The 22,158-nt window shown below is 37.1% G+C and overlaps 2 protein-coding genes across 10 annotated transcripts; one reads left to right on the top strand and one right to left on the bottom strand.

Moving 5' to 3' along the window:
* The first annotated feature begins 235 nt into the window (after positions 1-235).
* Positions 236-11,324, top strand: LOC117914902. 4 transcript variants are annotated; one of them, XR_004651326.1, is made up of 5 exons: positions 236-1,164; positions 8,103-8,534; positions 8,993-9,299; positions 9,808-10,026; positions 10,576-10,629. XR_004651326.1 is itself a non-coding variant. In XM_034830441.1 (5 exons), the coding sequence occupies exons 1-4, from the start codon at positions 715-717 to the stop codon at positions 10,370-10,372; spliced, it is 1,197 nt and encodes a 398-aa protein (XP_034686332.1). In that variant the 5' UTR covers positions 236-714; the 3' UTR covers positions 10,373-10,421; positions 10,576-10,613. The 4 variants fall into 4 exon arrangements, 3 of the variants coding, with proteins under 3 accessions (XP_034686332.1, XP_034686322.1, XP_034686314.1); XM_034830441.1 differs by lacking the exon at positions 9,808-10,026 and adding an exon at positions 10,365-10,421 and having other exon boundaries at positions 10,576-10,613; XM_034830431.1 differs by lacking the exon at positions 10,576-10,629 and having other exon boundaries at positions 9,808-10,342.
* Positions 11,325-12,032: 708 nt separating this feature from the next.
* On the bottom strand, positions 12,033-21,857 carry LOC117914875 (cyclin-dependent kinase G-2). 6 transcript variants are annotated; one of them, XR_004651323.1, is made up of 11 exons: positions 19,643-21,854; positions 19,038-19,173; positions 18,815-18,903; positions 18,511-18,622; positions 18,299-18,405; positions 18,010-18,183; positions 17,805-17,937; positions 17,545-17,624; positions 16,305-16,377; positions 12,698-12,922; positions 12,033-12,595 (listed from the first exon to the last, which is right to left on the bottom strand). XR_004651323.1 is itself a non-coding variant. In XM_034830395.1 (6 exons), the coding sequence occupies exons 1-6, from the start codon at positions 21,388-21,390 to the stop codon at positions 18,084-18,086; spliced, it is 2,292 nt and encodes a 763-aa protein (XP_034686286.1). In that variant the 5' UTR covers positions 21,391-21,854; the 3' UTR covers positions 17,668-18,083. The 6 variants fall into 6 exon arrangements, 2 of the variants coding, with proteins under 2 accessions (XP_034686286.1, XP_034686304.1); XR_004651321.1 differs by having other exon boundaries at positions 12,698-12,823; positions 17,805-18,183; XR_004651320.1 differs by having other exon boundaries at positions 12,698-12,831; positions 17,805-18,183.
* Between the last annotated feature and the right edge of the window lie 301 nt (positions 21,858-22,158).

Raw genomic sequence — 22,158 nt, forward strand, 5'->3', positions numbered from 1 at the left:
AAATTAACTTAAATTTTTATATTTTTATTAACTTTTTATTTTACAATGATTACTAGTAGGCACTCCTCGTTGACCAAATTTCTGGGTCCACCTAATATTGGGCTTAGGCTCCTTTTTTCTATCTTCAAATACCCAAAAAAAAAAAAAACAATTTCCTGGTTCCCAAGGCAGGATGATGAGGCTAATGATCCGTGAGAACATAAGCGACCTACCATATCACATGGCCAAAATTCATCCGGTGGTTGAACGGACATCATCTCTATCATGAGTCCTACTAACCGTTTAAAGGTCAACTCGAAAAATGATCATCGGAGGGCTAGAATTCAACCAGCTCTGGAAAATTTTGAAATGTGGGCGATGTTCTCACTCATACGCTCTACTATTTCATAAAATATGTCTGAAAACTCTGGCACAACAGGACGCATAGAGGGCGGTGAATGCTGCGTTTCAGGAGAGTCACTGCAAGATCTCAACTGGGTTTGATTGCTTTTTGTTCAGAGACTGCAATTTCTGTCTCAATTGAGCTGTGAAAAGTTAAAACCCTGGCACAGCTGTCGAGGAACACAGAGGACCACAGAAGTTAATAAGTGGATTTGATCGGGTTTCCTCCTTTGAAAAGCTGCGTTCTAGAAGAATCACCTCAAGATCCCAACTGGGTCTGATCGTTTTTGCCTCGAAAACCATCTTTGCTTTACCAATTGAGCTCTGATTCACATGGGTGATGCTCGTAACCATGAACCCAAAGAGGATTCTTCAGCCCAAACCCTACTTCTTGGTGTGAATCGAACCCATGAGGAAGTAGAAGAAGAATGGTCCAACACCCACCTCGATGAGACCCTTCAACGGTTAGAGTCGTTTCTATGCGTTCTGGGCTTCCACCAATCCTCTGTATTGAGTATTGGGCTCTCGTGGACTGTGTTTTTTGTTATAGGCGTGTTGCTTCCAGTTGTGGTGCTTGAGCTCTCCAATTGTGAGGGGTGTGACAAGTATCAAATCAAGGATTTCGAGCTCGATATTGTGGCTTTGCAGGCGTGCCTCGCGGCTGTTTCTTTGCTTTGTCTTTCTCATAATCTTCGAAAGTATGGTATCCGGAAATTTCTCTTTGTTGATCGGTTCAGTGGCCAGATGGTTCGGTTTCGGGACGAGTATGTGCAGAAAATTACGGTGAGCATTGCCCATTTCAGATAGTTTGTTGCTTTGATTGATTTTGGGTGATAATTTTTGTTTAAATTCTTGGGGTTGTCTTCTGCTGATAAATGTTGCAAATACTTTTAGAGAGAGTGATATAAGATGCTTACATCATGTGGATATTTGGATATACCAATGGACAAACGATGGTGGGGAATGGAATTTTTGTGTCCTCAAAGGAATACCGACTTTCTAGTTATTGTGTTGGAAGGTAATTTGCGTCATGAACCGACTTTAAGAAACTCTCAATTGGTGGATTACTCCAATTGACATTTGAAACCTTTTTGCAAATTGCTTATGCTGTTGAGCTCAGGAGTGTAAATTTAGTATTCACTCCGGAAATGCCGAATTATCAAATCAAGGTTTATTTCTAGTCTATTGGATAATAGAAATGTACACTTTAACCTGGCAAAATCTTTACAAACATATAAAATGTGATAGTATTGCATTTGTGCTTCCTAAATTGAACTATTATATTTGCCTATATCTAATGTTATTAAAGTCATTGTCTATCATCCTCTTTGAACTTTTTGGTTACGATTTTATAGAAATGGGTTTTTGGGGGGGTGGGTGGTTCTGGACCTCTCTGCTTACATTCTGGTGTTTGTTAACAAGCTCTCTTAGGATTCTTTTAGAGTTTGAGAGGCTTATGTAAGGGGGATCTGCTTTCCCCATACTTGTTTGTATTGGTGATGGAGGTTCTTGTGCTTCATTTTGAAGCTGTATAGGGTGGTTTTCTAAGTAGTTTTAAGGTTGGGGATGAGTGAAGGCCTCCACAGGGAGATTTTGTACTAGTTACCAATAGCATTATATGGTTTCATGAAGTGAATAGCAATTGATTGCTGAATTAGAGGTGTATTCTCCTTTTCTTTTTCTTTTTTCTTTTTTCTTTTTCTTTTTTTTTTTTTTTTTTTTTTTTTTATGAGGTAGTCACCAGGCTGAAAATTAACAGAGAGAAAAGAAAGCTTATGTTAGTGAGGAATGCAACAATGTGGGGGACTTTGGGGAATTGCTGGGGTATACAGAAGGGAGTTTGCCATCTAAATATTTGGGTATGTGGTTGTAAGCTTCTTTTATGGCTAAGTTAGTGAGGGTTTCGGTTCAGAAATGGTTAGCGACAGGTATGTGTCTTTTTTGTGCTATTTATCAATCTTCTTTATGCCCTCCTTTATTATCATGGTGTCAGGTCAAAATAGATTAGAGAAGTTTCAGAGAGGTTTATGGAGAAGGGATTTTAGACAGAAAAATGCATTTCATAAATTGGTCATGTAGAAAAATGTATTTGAAAAAGAAAGGTGGTCTAAGAATTAGAAGTCCAGTTATCCTTAATAAGACACTGTTAGGCAAGTGATTGTGGAGGTTTGCTCTTGATATGGACAGATTGTGGGGGAAGATCATTATGCTCAAATTTGGGGAGCAGGTAGATGGATTGGTACTCTAAAGAGGAAAGAGGGTTTGTTAGCTCAGGGCTCAATAAAGCTATAAACTAGGATGAAATAACTCCTATTCTTTTGTCAGCGTCTCTATGGGCAATGGATCATATAAAAAGTTATGATTTGATGTTTGCCATAGGAAGTATCCTCTGAATGTCCACAGAAGGATTGGCTTCTGGATTCATTCACATTGCAATTAATAGAACAATGATGGTAGCTAATAATTGGCATTTGATGAAGGCCTGTTGGTAGAATCTAAGGTTAACAAGGCACTTTCATGATTCAAAATAGTGGCTTCATTCCTATTCTGCATTTAGGAAATTGTGGTTAGTGAGGAGAGTGAGGCTTCCTATTCTGCACTTTCCTGTTCAACTTGGAAGGTTTAAAAGCACAGTTATTTCTATGTCTATGCTTCTCTCTCTCCAAGGTTCCTTCTCTTTGTCCCAATGATGAAGGTTTGAAATTCATTTATGCCTGCAATGGTTGGGTTCTTTTCTTAGAAGCAATTTGGGAGAAGATTTTTATTTTGAACTATTTTTATGGAAAGGGTAGGATAGAAATTAGAAGAATCCATAAAGATATTTATTCTTCTCAATTTCAAAAACAAGATACAAGAATAAGATGTGTAAGCAAAATGAGGAGTTGTAGTCATACATTGTAACGTGTCTTGCAATTTGTAGCTTCGCTGTTTGCATTGTTTGATTTTTCCTGGTTCCTTGCTCATTTAGTGGAGAGACCTTTCTGAGCTAGCATGGTAATTTGAGTGGTAAGAGGACACACATAATGTGGAGGTCAACCCTGTTATGTGTAAGCTTGGAATTTTTGAAAGGAGCACAACCAAAGGACTTCCAGAGGGCAGAGTTGTTAGTTTTATTTTCTTTTGAGATCTTTATTTGAGTGGTCAAAGGCCTTTCTGTCAGGTGCATCTTTGGAGGAGAGTTTCTATGGAAGAGTTTTGTTGATGGGTTGATTATGGACTGAGCTATTGTTGAGTGTGCAGTAAGCATGTTCTATTTCCCCCCTCTTCTAGGGTTAGGTATTACTTCATACTGGGGTTGTACTTCCCTTTAGGGGTCTATCCAATATATCATTATATCATTGCATATGAAAAGAAAATCTCTCACCCACCCCCCCCCCCCCCCAATCTCCCCCCCAAAAAAAAGGCAGCATGTAGTGTTTTCAAGAGCATGAATGAGGTGTATTCAAGGCCTGCGTCAGCGCAAGGTGCAACTAAAAGAGCAAGACTCCCCAAACGCACACACTTCTAGGTTGGGGCATATGTGAGGCATGCTTTTGCTGTGCCTTTCATGCTCTGATAGGTGAGGCTCATGCTTTGGAGATGCAACTGGCCAGAAATAAAATATAAAAGGTTGAGATTTGAGGGGGAAAACCTTAACTCTAGTATTGCCTCTCGGATGTGTTCCTCACAGCATTTGCAAGCTCTCATTGCCAGCATGTTTTCACAGCCTAAACTCTCATCAATTACATGTCCATGTATGTCACTCCGTCTCCCCTTCTCTTTTGTTTCTCTTTTAACCTCTTCTTCCCTTCTTGGTCTCCATCTCTTAACTCATTTCTCTTCCATTGACCTTCAAGCCCACTTCTCTTTTCTCCCTTTCTCGTTCTTCCCACTTCTCAGCCGTCACCACGTCAATAATCACCATCTTGATCTCTTTGCTTTTTGGTTTTTTGTCTTCTTCATTCATCTATTTGAGAATTAACACTCCACTCCTCGCTCTGCCTTCCATGCTGAAGTTTTTCTTCTTTTTTTTTTCTTCTTCTTTTTTTTTTTTAATTTTCAATTTTCTATTTTCTATTTAAAACTTAACACTCCACTCTTCTTTACCTTCCATGAAATAAGTTTTTTTTTCCACATTCACTTTTTTTTTTTTAATGTTAGATTTTTATTTATTTATTTTGTTTGTTTTTTATATTGTTATCTATTTGCTTATTTAATTATGTAGTCCACCAATTTCTTTTTTTGTTTTTTTTTACATGTAGCAAAAATTTGATGCAATGCAATTATTTAGGATCTTTCAAGTTGCAAAACATTTATAGAATTCAATTGTCATTGTTTTTTCAATATGAGTCAGTTTGATTTAAAGGGTTTGAGAAAAGATTTTGAGTAGGAATATGTTATTAAAAATTTTGATGAGAAGTATACTAGTCATTATTTTGTAATCAAAGGTGTAGCAAGGGTGTAAATTGACTCGAACACCATTTGGCCATAACCCATCATGGCAAAAGCATGTATAAAGTTAGTGAAGATATAGAGTTGGAATGTAAAGACGCATTAGCCAATTTTGGAGAATGAAAATCAAAAACGAAATCAGTTGATTAAAATATTGGCATGAGTTCAAATCCAATTTATGAGAGTGTCTCTTCCAGAGCAATTGGGAGTGAGTGGGCAACCCATACCTTGGAGAACAATAGATAAATCCACCACTTCAAAACCTAACAAAGTACTTTGAATTCCAAATGGAAGCATGAAGAAAGAAAAGACGTAGGTAGGAAAATTGAAGGTTTTATGTATTTGAAATGCCTATTATCTAATACAGTTAATGATCCTTATTGATGTTGTTGCAAACTTTGGGCCTAAGTTGAAGCCTTCATTTATGAATTAACTAAGAACATGGATTCTCAAGGAAGAAGTTAATGACTAAATATCATGATGAGAGTATATAAAAAAACTTGAAAGGAACATGGATGCTCAATTATATCAAATAGTTGGACAAATGAGAAGAGTAGGTGTCTAATCAATTTGCTAATAAGCAGTCATGATTTTTTAAATCAATTGTGTATGATACAATGAAAAAAATGGAGAGTTTGACTTTTAAATATCTTGATGAAGTAGTTGAAGAAATTGAAGAAGACAATGTTGTGCAATTACTAATAATGCCACAAATTATATGAATGTTGAGATGAGAAGTATTGAAAAGATGACATAATTGTACTAGACTACTTGTGCTACTCATTGTATTAATTTGATGTTGGGGGGCATTGGAAAGCTAAAGGTTCATGCCAATACACTATCACAAGTTAGGCATATGGTAAAGTTCATATGTGGACACATTTGGGTTCTCAGTTTGATGAGAACATTTATAAAAACTCATGAACTTGTTTAGCAATTACATGGTTTGTACTATATTTCTTACTCGCCAAAGTCTTTATAAGGAAAACCAATCTCTTATAGCAATGTTCTCCTTTGATAAATGGTGCTCAAGAAGGTGAACGATAAAGATCGAAGGTGTCAAAGCGCAAAGTATTGTGTCGTTTGATCCCATTTTTTTACCTCATGTTTCTTTTGTTATAAAGACCACAATCTCATAGGTTAGTATCTTGACAAAAGTTGATTTGGTGGACTTGGCCAAAGAAAAAATTGTATTTAGTTGTGTGGACAATAAAAACAAATATGGGCCAATTTGGAAAAAATAAATAAATGCAACCTCCACAACTTTGTCAATCTTTTCTTGCCACAACTATTATCTTAATCATCAATTGTATTATGAAGATAAGATCTCTAATGTGGATGAGGTGAGGCGGGGGTTATCTAAATGTGTGGACAAAATGTTGGATTATGATGAATGTCTAACAATGGGCATTAAGTTAAACTTGTATGGCCAAGCAAGAGATGAATTTGGAATCTATGTTGCAATTAATTCTTGAAAATTTAGGAGTCCATTTTTGTATCTTTTCTTTCTCTTGTATCTTTTCTTCTTAATATGTTTTTCTTCGTTTCTGATCAAAAAAAAAAAAAAATTAGGAGTCCATTTATAGTGCTTCAGCATATGAGAGGAATTGGAGCACTTTTGAATTGATAATACTTATAATTTTTAGTACATGTCTTTCAATTCTAATATTGGCTAATTTGAATTTAACATTTAAATCTTTAAATATTTCAACCTTAACATATATATATATGGTTAGTTGTTCCCAAGGTGTCTTTCAAAAGATATGGCACAATTTGTTGTGTTAGAAAAGACCTTGTTTCATTCAATTAGTGTTTATAATAGGGCATGCAAATGCAAGATTTGAATTGATATAATAAGTGTGGAATAAGTGATCAAAGCACGCTTTTGCTCATAAATAAAAGAAGTTCATGCATTGGCAAACAAACTTCAAAAGAGTAGTGAAGGAAAGTAAGTGAAGAAGAATACAGAAGTTAGAGACTACTCGATCAATAGATCTTAGAGGATTGGGCATAGTGCAATCTATTAGTACAAGACTAGCTATTGTAAGGTTTTTTTAATCATTTTTGGATTTAACAAGAAGGAGAAATAGACTTTGAAAATAAAAGGTTAAATGCTCTAGCATATGTATATGGAAAAACAATGTTGATCTAATTTGGTAGAGGAAATTAATTCTAATGATGAATAGACAATGGAGAAGCGACTCCCCTCCTATTGCTTGATATTCCGTTACTTGAAGATGATGAACTATCCAATGTTGATGTCATTAGGAATTTGTCATCAAAGGTCAAAGAGATTCCAACACCATTGGTCAAAATAGGTTATTTGCCTTCCTACAAGAGAAAACATGATAAGTTCGGAAGTTAATATGAGAAAATTAAAGTTATAAACTCAATTAAATTTAATCATGAAGTTGTAATAGTTTACACCCAATTTGCACTTTATGTTAGGTAAATCTGGAGACAAAGGTAAAAAGAAGAAAATCAATTTGGCACCAATTAATGAAGGTGAGGAACTAGATGAAATAGGGGGATTTAATGGGGCAATCTTTCCCACAATCGATACATTGGACGAGGATGAAGATGACATTGGAGAGGAGGATTTGAATTGAATGGAAGTGTGACTTTTCAAGACTTAAATGGAAGTATGAAACTATTAGCATGATTTTTTGTGACTTAAAATAGACTTGTTATGAAATTTATTGTTTATTTTATTTTATTTTTATTTCCGTATGCATTTTAAATTATTTTAAATATTTGGAAATTAGGGTCCCAAAAGGCTTACATCTCATCTCACGTGCACAAAAACACTTTGCCTTACACTTTCACCCTTAAAAACTTTGGCAACTTGTTTGGAAATTTTAGAGTCCGAAGTACTACCATTCTTAAACAAAAAAATAAAAACAAAGAAAGTCATCAAGCCTGTAACAAAAAAACTTGAACAGTTTGCTACTTAGCTAAGTTGTGAGCCCGGTGATCATATTTGGAGCTGAGGATTGTGTAATGTGACACGCTTCTCAATGCTTCTTTTTCTTTCTCTGATTTCTGTCCCATAGCAATCTAGTTCTCACTTGTCAAACTAAAGACATATCTATGTAGCAATTTTTCACCCAGTCATGTAGAATTTAATGCTCACTTCTTATAATGTTTCAGATCTCTAAAATTTCATGCTCACCTCTTATAATGTTTCAGATCTCTAAATTTATGATCAGATACCCATTCATATGTTTTCTCTATGATGTTCCAACTTTGCTCGTACTAAGAGAATTGCTTTGGATATTTTGTTTTGACAGGGTTCATTACGGTTGCTTGTGTCATGGATATTGCCATGTTTCTTGCTAAAGACTGCACGTGAAGTCATTCGCATGTTATATGTACAACATGAATCATGGTGGCTGTCTGTTGCTATCTTGTTAGCTTTGATTGTGTCATGGACTTATGTTTCTATGATCTCTCTAACAGCCTGCACCTTGTTTCATTTGGTCTGCAATTTGCAAGTTATCCACTTTGATGATTATGGGAAACTGTTGGATAGTGAATCTGATGTTTTGGTATTTATGGAAGAGCACATTCGTCTAAGACATCACCTCTCTAAGATAAGCCACAGATTCCGAATCTATCTTCTTCTGGAATTCTTGGTTGTCACAGCAAGTCAATTTGTAACACTATTCCAGACCACAGGATATAGTGGAATAATTACTTTCATAAATGGTGGTGATTTTGCAGTAAGTTCAGTGCTACACTTTCTTTATATACTATCTGGCTAATCTATGTTTGTAGTTTGCTATGGTTTATATGGTCTATAAAGCTTCACATGCATGAAAGCTAGATATACTGCTTAATGGTTTGCTTATTTATCCGAGAAACTCCTGCTCGAGGATTAGCACTTCTACCTTGTATTCATTGTAATCTTCATTTCTCAAACTCCCTAAAAGAACGTTGCATTACTAACCATGAAAATTATCCACTCAAGCTGTTTTTTGGGGTTGGATCTTCTTGATTAGCTAATTGGGTGTACCCCCTCTACCCATGCACCTGTTCACACATGCAGTTGTCACAAAATAGCACCCATAGCTGGTGACCTGTTGCTGAAGCCCTAGCATTTCTCTTCTTTTCTTCTCTTTACTCCCTGAGATTTGATTTTTGGTGTCTCTCTCTTTTTCATTTTTTCCTGGCTTTTCAGGTCTCCTCACTTGTTCAGGTTGTTGGGATAATTCTTTGCTTGCATGCAGCCACAAAAATTTCCCATAGGGCCCAAGGCATTGCATCACTGGCAAGCAAATGGCATGCTTTGTCAACATGCAGCTCTACTGATACATCTCAATTGAGAACTTCAACTAGTACGGGAAATTTAGAGGCTTACAATAGACCGAACTCACTTCATATAAACTATTCTGAAAGTGATTTGGAGTCACTGGATTATGTCGTTATGCCTACAAGTGCACAATTGGCTTCATATATGTCCTCATATCACAAGAGACAAGCATTTGGTACGAAAATCAAATTATCTTGTTATTGTATTACATCTTGTTGCATTTCTTTCTAGTATTTACCCCTGTTGAATATATATATATATGCTTAAATATCTGCTGAATAATCTTCCTTTGAGTTAAACCCCAAAGTTTGGAAAGTAACCATATTGTAAGCATACAGCCCATGGTAGAAATCCTTAATCATGTGTCAAATAGTTTGGGCTTACAGAAAGAGTGACCTGCCTGTAACATTCTCTAGACCTAAAACCAGCACAATCAGGTGTGCCTGGACAATCTGATTGTTGAACAATTTTGCCACTTCACCAGTGAATATTCCACTACACGGATCACAAGTTGCATTTGCATTTTCCTACATAACTATGTGTTAAAACCTCCTATGTACTTGAGTTTAACTCTCGTCTTGCTACATTTCTAAGGAATCTGTTACATTTTTTATGTTCAATCTATTACAAACTTCTTATAATTATTCTGACCTAGTGATGTGCTTACAATTATGCACTCTTAGGATTATGCCTGTGAAACAATACAAATAAGCCAGGAGAAGATCATACATAGACCACAGGATTACATACGGACCTTCAGAGTATTGACTATGTTTGGAAAAGAAGAAAATGGCTGAGTAATGAATGTGGACTGTAGAGAGAGGTGAAAATTATGGCCAGTTTGAGAGGAGAGAAGCAGAGGGAACCTGGAGGGTGGTGCTGAATCTTTATGGACTTGAGAGGTAAGAGCCTGCTCTGATGGAAGGTGTTAGTTTGAACAGGACTTAAGGATCTAGCCAGGTTGATCTGGTTCTGTTTGTGGGTGCATAGCTACATCTATGTTTGGTAATAATAAATAAAAATTACAAAATACATACTTCTTACCATGGGTCTCTTAGAATTTAACTAAAAAGTAGGGCTTTGATTAAAATTTCCTCTCTTGATTTTTCTTAGTCCTCATTCAGAATGCTGTTTCTTACCCACAGTTATGTTGTCACAAGGATTTGACTCTCAACTTAGTCTTCCTTAACAAAGTTTGTGTTTACTTTGCCATCTGACTCCTTTATCTCAATTGTTTCAGTTGGTTGAATCATTGAAGCATTTTTTTGCTCTGGCTAACGGTTGAATAAGATTCAGGGTGTGCATTAAAATACTTTGCCGTAAATTAGTGTATAAATATACACAAATGCATGGGAGGTTTTTGTCTCATTTATAATTTTCATCAGTACCCAGTTCTGTGGTTCTAAATCCTTATGCATCGCATATTTTATTAATCTTAATTGGCTATGCAGTGATGTATTTGCAGAACAACCCCGGGGGAATCACTATATTTGGATGGACAGTGGATCGGGCTCTCATCAATACAATCTTCTTTATTGAACTCTCACTGATCACCTTTGTACTAGGGAAGACCATAGTTTTCTCTTCACAGTGACAATTTCTGTTGGCTTTGTTCATGGCTACTCAACAGGCATTTTCTCACCATGTCTATGAGAGGAAATCAACTAGAATTCAGGACCGTCATGAGTTGAATATCATGGTCACTTTCTGGGCATTCCGATCTTCTTGGCTGCTGTGCTGCTAGGCTGCTAGTCTTAATTTAATCGATAGGTCTCTGCTCTTTAGCGTTTGATCCCCTGAAAACAGCCACTGAAGAAGGCTGCAACAGAGAACCGATTTGCAGTGCAACTGTGCAGCTTTTGGGCATGACCATGGTTTCCATGCCTGTGTATATGACAAGGGGGAAAAGAGATCAGACCAAGAATTCCCCGGACAAGGGAATTCTGTTGTAAGATAGAATCTGATTTTGGATGATCATTACTTGAAGAAAAATCTCCTGAACAGCTAAACTCAACCTTACTTTCGTGACATCCCTACCTCCTTTCTTTCTGTTGCATCATCTCCTTCTTTCTACTCACTAGAGTCCATTGGTGGGTTTGGAGTTTGATTTGTGCATGTTGTACGCTATACACTCGCATCCACCTTCTATTAAATCACCTCCGCCAGCCAAACTGCATTGCAGTGGGTTTTTCCTTTTTTTTCTTCATTTTTTTTTTTTTGTGTTGTTCTGGGTTTTTACAGACAACTAACTCCACCTACATCTTACATCTTTCAAATAACGAAAAACTTAAGGCTTGGACTCATTCTTTTTAAAAACCGCATGCACCTCGGAGTGAAGCGACTTGGAATTAATTAGGAAAAGAAAAATCAAGATTTTCCTCCAACTTGACAAAACAGAGAAGCGTTTTGGACATTTTGTTTAGATAGCTTAGCGTTCAACCGTTACCTCTGACTCGACCTCTTCACCTTCCAACGTCTTAAACTTAAGTTGAATTTGCTCTTTCTCATGCAACTATCAATAGTTTTCCTTCAATGACCAATGAGACATAGCGCAGCGAGTAGATCTGGGTGTACGAAGCGAACAAAGAGCAGAGAATTTGATTTCAGGGTAGGATATTTGTGATGACCATAGATAAGGCAAACATGAAGAAAACCAATTGTAGAATGCCGAGGGTAAAAAGGAAAAATGGGAAATCATACCCACATAACCTTACGGCCCAGGTGGGATGTGTTAACGTCTAAGTAACCGGTTCATCGTCCACATATTGCACCAATCACAACTTGAAATTGATTATCCAACACCCCATATACACCTCTCTTTTTTTGGTTGGCATAGATTAATTGTAGCATTTATGTTTGTAAGAATTTTCAAGATAAAAATGGTATAATATATGAAGCGTTTCCAAGCGAACAAAAGGCACCACCTTCACCTCTCCGCATTTTTTATTTTTACGAGTTAATATGTGAAAGCCTCGCCTCCCAGTTAGCTGCTGTCCTGCTTGGACGCGGATAACAGCAAGTACCACAAATGCCCCGACTTAATATGTACAAGTGATGTTTTTGTTAAGAACCAGGAACGTCCAACATTAGTATGCCTGTACAATTTTGCCCCTTCAACCCTAAATAAAATGACTAGGCGATTTTAATCTCACGCTTGCTACCTTCCCAAAAGTCTGAATTGAATTTGGATGGCTGGAGAGGCTGGAGAGGCTGGCAATCTGATTGTATTCCCACCTGATGGCCCCCAATATCATCAAATCATCAAAATAAAATAAAAAAAGTAAATAAATAAATAAATAAATACCCAAACAAACAAACAGAAAGACACTGGAAAAACAAGCAGCACGCGAGTTCACTGGATGTCACGGAGCACAAGGCAACATGGGGCAGATTGGCTCCGTAAAACTTGAACTGCAATAGAATCAACAGCCTCCCTCCTCTCCAGCTATAAAATCCATGTCAAAAGCTCAGCTGATAACATCATCAACAAGATACTATTATTTTGGTGATCTGATAAAAACATCAAATCTAAAAGAAACAGGAGCAAATACCAAGAAAATCCTCAAAACTGACCTTCCAAGATTTGTCTACCGCATACCCACAAAGGAAGAAGGCCTCTGGTCAAGTCAGAGAGTGCCTGCATGACTACTCTTTTGATAAAAAGCTTGTGCAATTTATGTCTCGTATTTTTTCTTCTTCCTGAATTCCTTCGACATGTTATAGTTAAATAAACCGGATCATGCAGGTGCTTCATAACAATTTTCATTTGCAAAGCAACACATTCTTCCAGCCATATTCCTATAATAAAGTTAATGGCATACATAAGTGACCACAAGCAGATGAATATATTAGTCTTGACACAACTGAATTTCATTCATTAAGGACACTTCTGAATGCCTGCTGTTGACATTCCAAAAAGCCCTTGCTCATTTCCAGGTCAAGCCTGATCCAAAATAATAGCTCATCCATGCAGTGTCAGGTCAATAGACTTAAATTGTAAGGCACCATAAGAAGAAAAATCTAATGGAATGATATCCTACTAGTGGCATGCAAGTGAGGGATACTTGCAACAATTTTTTTTTTTGATGAGTGGGATGCTTACAATACTTACATCAAATTCAAGCAGGATCAAGCAGAAAGGATGGAAATCAAAACAATAAGAAATGACTACTGACAAAATAAATAACTAGTTTAAATGATGGCAAATCAAAAGGGCCCAAAATGATATATACAAGCAAAGGTGACATTTTTTGGAAGCCTAATCCATTTTGTCTAGAAACCTCATGCTACCCTATTTTCTCTGTAGTCCTTACCTTAAATAAACTAAGTCAAACTAGTACCAACAGAGAGCACAAACTACACAAAACCTGCTGCACCAGGCCTCTCTATCCAGGCACCTTTACTCGCTACTTCAAACATCCATTTCAACCCCTATTGCAAAGACCCCAAAACCTGATATTACCCCTTTCTCTCAACACACCTGCCCCTGAGCAAACTAAACTCCACCATGGCTCACCAGTCCTCTAAATCTTGGCCTATACTTCCCTCTAACTGTACAATGTTTGGTCATAACCTTTACACATCTACCTTGACCTTTGCCCAAAAGCCACAATCATAACTACCATTTCTATCATTTTGTTAACAATCTAATATTAATAAAAATCAATAGATTGCTGATATCTCAATGCATGAATACACGCTCTTGAATGCACTGTTTGGTTTTTATTAAAAAAAAAAAAAAAAAAAAAAAAAAACATAATGAAAAAATCCAACCCATCATTAAACACTTTTCCAAAGACAATTCAATCAAGAAGAACAATGAACAGGAGCAGAGAACCAAAGCCCTAATGACCCAAAATGTCCTTTAAAAAAGATTATATAATGTGTAATCACATGAAAGTACAATCCAAATACACCAAGTTGGAAAAAAGCACCCAGCCCATACTGGAATGTAAAAAATCATCAAATTGTATGCATACCTACATTCCCATCCATTGCCCAACTCAACAATCTTGCAGGTCAAGCATTACCATTGCATTCATATTATTTAATTTCAGAAAATAGCATAACTTGGACCCCATATATTCTATCTCACATCCTAAATTCTCCAATGCTCATGGTAGTTTCTTAGCCCAGGACTAGAGTTCCAAACATGAGGTGCTATAACATCTTCTATGGTCTATCAGGTTTGCTCCAAACACTAGCAAGCCAGTACCAATAAACAGGGCTTCAACTTGGGTAAGTTGGATTCAACCACCCTTAGCCAAACGGCCCAACCCCAATCTGGAATCCTTGAGCTGCAGTTCTTTGCATATTGGATTGGTCCTGGGTCAAGAAATCCCAACCCCACCCAAGGTTCAGCAGCACTTGGTTCAAGGACTTCGCAGATTTTCAAGACACGTCTAAATCTAAAATAAGGTACATGTGACTCACAAATGCAAAGATTTAGCTCCAAATCCAATTTAGAGCGAACAGGTAGAAAGGAAAATAAAACTAACCAATCTTGTGTTTAAACTCAAATGTTATAATTACAAGAGAACAGGAGCTACAGATACCCATCCTTGTTTGTTATCCATGTAGACAGTTTTTAGAGCCATAATTTTGCAACTGGGACCTATGAAAATGAAGTTGATTTTTTCCTTTTTTTTTTTTTTTGATAGGCTAAATTGCAGTTGATCTTTTAGTCATAATGTCAGGAAACAAACATGGGCCGCCACAACTGAGTATGCATGTTGAAATAAATGACATATTCACGGATAAGCAGGAGAATGGCAGTGAGCATATGATATCTTCTTTCTAGCATACTCCTTGAAAAAATCTCAACCTCCATAAAACCCATGTCCATGGCACCATGCATTTGAAAAGTCTCAGTCCCACCACCAGCAAGTGCAAATCAACAGCCAGATACATTCACAAATATAGAACTGAAGCCATTTCCACAGAATTTAGAAGACAATAAGATGAGAAACTGGAATAAATATGAAAATGGCATATAGAGACATAAACACAGCAGAAATTTACTTATTAAAAGAACAGTCGGATCAATCATCAAACAAAGAAAATGTGACAAAAAATCCATCCCATCCAAAACACCATTTTTTTTTAAAAACATCTGCAGCATACTTTCAAATCTCAATGTAGCATTCATGAATTTGGGTAATTAATAAATCCAAAGACATTTTCATTGCCTATGGAAGGTTAAAGTGTAACTAAATTGGATAGAGAACATGAAAATTATCAGCCCTCCAAAATTCAGACAATCCAAAACAAAATTTAAGTTTCTGACTAACTCTTTAATCTCCATACAACATTCATGAGTGAAAGTAATCAAGTGACTAGCCAAAGTAAAAGAATCCAAATAACAAAAGTTTTGTATACCACCAACAAATGCCACAATCACTAAAACAAACAAATTACTGTTAAAAAAGTAGCACAGTTTCCTGATTCTGTTATGTTTCACATTAGGTTGTGAGAATGCAATTCCTAGGAATAAAACAATTGTCATTCCGATCAGCATTTATCCTTCTACACTTTGATGTACCTTCCAATTAATTTAAAAAAAAACAAAAAAACAAATTGGTAGAAAATGCATCAAACATCATTTGATACCCAATCCAGATGTTATCTTACACTACAGATAGAGTGACTCAAACTACTACTTGAAACATTCATTATCAAAGAAATCCACACAAGTCATTTATTATCCTTCTTAATAGATTCCTCAACTAAAAATGCAGCTTGTTATAAAATTAAGAACTAAATGCATCTTGATCAGCATTTATCCTTCTACACTTCGATGTACCTCGCAATTAATTTAAAAAACAAAAAACAAATTGGCAGAAAATGCATCAAACACCATTTGATACCCAATCCAGATTTTATCTTACACTACAGATAGAGTGACTCAAACCCTACAACTTGAAACATTCATTATCAAAGGAATCCACACAAGTCATTTATTATCTTTATTAATAGATTCCTCAACTAAAAATGCAGCTTGTTATAAAATTAAGAACTAAATGCATCTTCAAGATTTATTATTTCAAAACACAGTGGAAATTCAATTGTTTAGTTCAAGCTATCCAATGATACAACAAAATTTAATAGAGAAATCAAATATGAGGACAAAGACATGTATTTAATCAAAAACACTAAAAAAAAATAAAGGTTTGTATGGTACCTCAATTGAGCCTGAAGTTACAAAGCAATTCCTGAACAACAGAAAATTTCCTCAACTAGCTTTTGCTTTGATACTGCAGTGACATTTGCAGACAAATGTCATAAAAGTTCTAGCATGATGAAAGCTTGCATCTTCTCAGACCATACAAAACAGAATATTGATGTAACAGAGCAAATCATGCATTTATTTTCATGCTCTTTTAAGGTGTCAGTACTTTTGAGTACTAGGATATACTCTTAACAGCAACACTGAAGCAACAAAGTACGAACTGCAACAGTAAATGCTACTTAAAAGGTAACAAAAAAGATCGTGAGTTGGTATCATTGGTGAAAGGTCTTGTACCTAATAAGAACTTTACCATCATATCAGATTAACCTTCTCCATATAGGCAGCGAGGGTAATGGTAGTTCAATCAATGAGGAAAATTTTTGCAATACCCCTTTTTTTATTGGCAAATTAGAGATTTGAACATATATAGGGGTTACTATCAACAAATTTTTACAGTAAACTGAAAAAAATTTACAGTAACTGATTTATTCAGATACTTCCAACAGCATGATTTTTATTTCATTAATAGCAGGAGATGGGCATATCACAAGGAGTCCAAATGGGCTACATAGATACAGAAACTAAAATTCAATGAAAGGTCTCCTCGCATTTCAAAACTCTAGAGTGAATGAGTCCTCCATGGAAATTGGTACTTTACTAATTCTATGAATGCTGCATTTGGCAAAGAGATAAAACTACAAGTCTCAGTGTATTAAACTAATAAACATATGAACTAGAGGAAAAATTCTGCTGACTTGGTAGCGATGAACTGCTTTCTGCATTTTTCTATTCTTTGCTTAAGAACAGATAAGCATCACTTAACACGCAGAATTCTAAAATGCAATAGGTCAATCCTTGAGATTAGTAGATTCATAAGAATGGTGGCCTTAAAAAGAACCAAATTTTGTGCACCATGCACAAAAAAGACTTGCTCTCATAGCCAATGATTTTTGACATAGCTGTGGATGATGAATTCTCAAGACGAATAAAAATTGATACATTCTTCCACACTGCCAAAAATTAGTTAGTCATAGGGAAAAAAATGCCGCATAGTAGCAAAAACAAAACCTACAGTATTAAATATCTAATATGCTGCCAGACAACATCCACACTAGTGACAAGATTCCAATGGATGGAAAGCAAACCCGAGTCCCCCAATTATGTTACATAGAATATCAGATCAATTAATTACCTTCAAAGTACTACGGTTACTGTCAATTTCTTCGTCAAATGAAAAGCAAAGAACTCCCCTCCGCTTTACACCAACCGTCTCTTGCAAACACAATGTGAATATTAAAAAAGATAGAAAGCATAGTGGGTAGTAAATCCATACTGTTCTGGTATTCAAAACCAAATTTTAAGAGAATTGTTTACAATGTGCCAATGAAATATGTTACATACACGAGTTCCAACTGAAACTGATATTTCTTAAGTAATGCCTCTATGCCACACCTTGTGATGCAAGCAGTTGCCACAGATGCATTTCTATGTGCTGACCAAGTCTGGGGAACAAAGTTAACCTGTGGATCTGGTTTTGTGGGAGGAGGAAAAAAATGCATTTCTCCACCCAAATCATCAGGGATGCCTGCTAAAAAACAGCATGAATAATCGTCTGACAAACAATGTTCGCAACTTCCATTCAACATGTGTCTCTCACCTCTAACATTTTCACTTATGAGTACTGAGAAAAACTCAAGCATGAAGGGGCAACTGCACACCCACTAGTTTCTCTTAGCCAAACAAACCACCAGCTCCTAATTCCCCTTGCTGCAACTCCTTTCTACGCTGCTCTTCTAAAGGATCTGGACTCTTCATTATTCTTCGCACGCGCCTGATAATCAAATGAACAAAATTTATTTTAGAAATTGCTATAAAAAATAAAATAAAAAATAAAAACTGTACTCCTACTCATCTCTCATTTAAAGTCATGTATAGGGTCAAGATACCTGTCCTGGGCATGCTGAGCAGGAAAAGTAGGCATGAAATCTTTAGATTTGGGAAGAGGAACTTCGCGGAACCAATCATGGTTAAGAGCAGCTTCAGCTGTAATCCTCTGTAATAGAACATAAAGGCCATAATAAACAACATTATCTAAATACCAACCTAGAAAACAAAACATTTCCTCAAAACATTTATAGATGTTGAACTAAAAAATCACCTTCTCAGGGTCATAAGTTAAAAGTTTGTTCAACAAGTCAAATCCAGAGTCAGAGAGAACCGGAGATCCAGTGAAAGATGTGGCAGGAAATTTCTTACGCAGTAGGTTATACCTGAAAGGAACACATCAATGGTTAATACAAACAAGAAATATATGCTGTGCTGAAAGTGTCACCATGGAGGCCAGAAAGCCAGACCGAATCACCCAAAGCTGGGAGCCTGGGAAAACAGTGGCAAGAATAAGAACACCAGGATGTTACAATTAACTATATTAAACATCATACACACGCCAAATGGATACTTACTGATGCTTGACGAAGTTAACCTTGACTCCAGGCAATTTGGAAAACCCAGGCCAAATTGTCTCACTTGGTGTGCCAAGGGTTCTAAAAATCTGCAATCATAGATATTCCTCATACAGAATGAATTAAACTGGAAATCACCATATATCAAGTAGAATCATATAGGCAGTAGGGGGGCAGCAATAATGGTAATGTATCACAAGCAGAAGCTAACTAGTTAAGTTACCTTGTCAATCTGATCGAGTTCAGTTTTCCCATTGAACAGTGGTTCCTTTGATAACAGTTCAGCCATTATGCAACCTAACGACCACATGTCAATTGCTGTTGAGTATTGCTTTGCTCCCAACAAAAGTTCTGGCGCCCTGTAAATTAAATAGAAGTACATTAAGCACATCATGTTTCTTCCCATAGACATCATCACAGCACTTAAAATTCAAACATGACAACTAATACCAGGGACAAAGGGCCTAAGAAAATTTTGCTGAGATGATCTGATAAATGGTCTATTGTCAAATTTAATGATCAGTAAAACATAGGGATCAGTATTATAACAAAGGCAGCATCTGCTATGCAAATGGTGGCAAGTGTTTGCACCTGAACACAGGTGCATGAGTGAATAGACACAAACATTATGAAAATAAAGCACCTTCCAAATAGGCTCTGTTTTCTTATTTGCCTATGGAAAAAATGAATGCAATTTTAAAAGAACATGAAGTATAAAGCTAAGGAATGCATGAAGAACAGATCTCAAGCATTAATTTTACTTAAATGAGAGAAGAAAGTGTACACCCATATGCCTAGGAAAAGAGATCAAGTGCAAGTCCAGCTCACCTGTACCATAGAGTAACCACCAAATGAGTATATGGTTTCAAAGGGCTCCCGTATTGCCGAGCCAATCCAAAATCACAAATCTTCAACTCACCCCTATTATTCAAAAGTAGATTTGATGTCTTCAAATCCCGATGAAGAACCCAGTTATCATGGAGATACTTAATCCCCTCCAATAGCTGGAGCATTAAGCATTTAACTTCACTCTGACTAAATGGCTGCTTCATTGTCTCCATCAGCCCCTTAAGGTCATGCTCCATGTATTCCATAACCATAAATATACTGTCAAGATTGCTCCCTACCACGACTTCTTTAACATCAACAATTGAAGGGTGATGAAAGGAAAGAAGTATGTTTATTTCCCTCAGTGAAGTCAAAGGAAAACCTTCTCTTTCTTTCTCCATCTTCACCTTCTTCAAGGCTACGATTTCTCCCGTCTTCTTATCTTTAGCTCTGTACACAACACCATAAGTGCCTTCATCTATCTTATTTAATCTCTCAAACTCGTCAACACTTCTACATCCTTGAAGCATATTTACACTTCTTTGTGGTGGGAGTGCAGGCTCTGGAGTCTCCCGAGAAACATTTTCATGCTCAGAATCTGTATCTGACTGCCTAGCACTAGCATCATTGTTATGATAGTCCTCAATTTCCATATAGTCATTCCTGTCTGAGTTATTATCTGGGTAATCTTCCCTAGTACCTGACCTACCACGGTTGCCTCTTTCATCAGAGTCAGTTGATTTTGCCCTTGCTCCTTCAGAACCTTCCCTCTTAAGCTCCCCAAGCTCAGGACTCACAGACTTCTTGAGTACCCTGGGCTCCAAGCCCTCAGAAAGAAACATTTTCTTCCTCCTCTTAGGAATTTCCTCATCATCCAAAATTTCACCCTCATCAACTGGGGAATTGGCTTCATCTGCCCATCGTGATGATGATATGTTCCGAGTGGGAACATAATCTTCATCTTCAATTTGGTCTGCTTCTTTTTCATTACTCCACTGCTGCTCTTGAGGTGAAGAAGTGTTCAACTCAATGGGAGAACTAGACACATCAAGGGTAACTGACAAAGGTGCCACCGGAGGGAGGCTTGGTGATGGTGGCAGTTGTGAACGCTGAATCTTGCTATTTTTGGCCGGAGAAACCCGCATACCCTCATCTTGAATAAGTTTTGGTGACTGGCGGTATGTCTTAGGCAGTGGAGGGGGAGGAGGAAGGGCAGTTGCTGTTGAGGCAATTCTACTTTTGGAAGAATTATTCGATTCCTTATCTTCTCTATCCCACACAATAGGTGAAAACTTCCTCTTCCTATCCAAAGGTGACCGAATCCCATTCTCCACCTTCGAAACCTCATTATTAGCCTGTGACTCCGACTCGATGCCATCATCCGATCCACTCTCACTTGACAACTCACCAGGCTCGCGGTCAGCAGTCCTAACCGAAAAAACACATCGTCTAGGCACACCACCACCACCACCACCACCACCACCACTGCCACCACCACCACTACTTCCAGAATCACTTCTACTAGAAGAAGACCGGTATCCACCATTTATTGATTCCCTCTCCTTAATATCCTTCTGTCTAACCCTATTCCTCTCTCTCGAATCCCTAATCCGACCCTCACGGTTACCGTTCCTACTCCGATCATACTCGTCCTTAGAATAAGCAAAATTCCGCCTTGACACATCTAAATCAGACTCCCGCTCCTTAAATTCATTATCACGATAACCCCCGTGCCTTCCTGCCGCCATTAATGCAAAACACCAGAGAAAACCCTAATCCCCCAATCAAAGTCCCCCCCGAAAAATCCCCTCCCTTCAAAACCCTAACCCTAGAAATCACAAAACCAACACAACAATTTCCCCAAATTCAAAGGAACCAACACGAAACCTTAAAATCCAAACAATCACAGATCTGAATAGACCACAAAACACAAAACCGACGAATACTAGAAAATCATACCTCGATCTTCGGTTTCCGCAGAGGCAATCTGAGATCAAGAATGAAACCCTAGATTCGAAACGGAGACGAAAATAGAAACAGCAGAAAATTAAAGAACTTTCTCACTTTCTCGCCCTCTCGATGATGAAGTCGACGAGTTGATTGATCGGCGAATCGAAAAACGTGGCGGCAAAGCGATGAGAGAGGAGAGAGAAAGGGCGGCGAGGCTGCTTCTAGAGAGAGAAAGCCACGACGCGAGAGCGCTCAGAGTGCTTTAGATGAGGATTTGTGTTACGCGAAATCATGGGTCCAGAACTGATATTTTGTTTCTTTGAATGTTTTAGTCAAATATCGTTAGCCCCCCCGGGGTTTCGTTGACCCCCTATATGTATCCATTAAAATATTATTAAAACTCTTTCCCAAAATATCATTCAGACCCTTTTCGTATCCTTTCCATTTTAACATTTTCCTTTTTGTTTATTTCTTTTTCAATGACGATTAAATAATTTTTTTTTTTCCTTAATTTCCCATAATTTGGATGTACATCATAGTTCTTACATATTCCTCAAAGAGGCAAC

Source organism: Vitis riparia, chromosome 1 (assembly GCF_004353265.1).
Source record: "Vitis riparia cultivar Riparia Gloire de Montpellier isolate 1030 chromosome 1, EGFV_Vit.rip_1.0, whole genome shotgun sequence".
NCBI classification, from domain to species: Eukaryota; Viridiplantae; Streptophyta; class Magnoliopsida; order Vitales; family Vitaceae; genus Vitis; species Vitis riparia.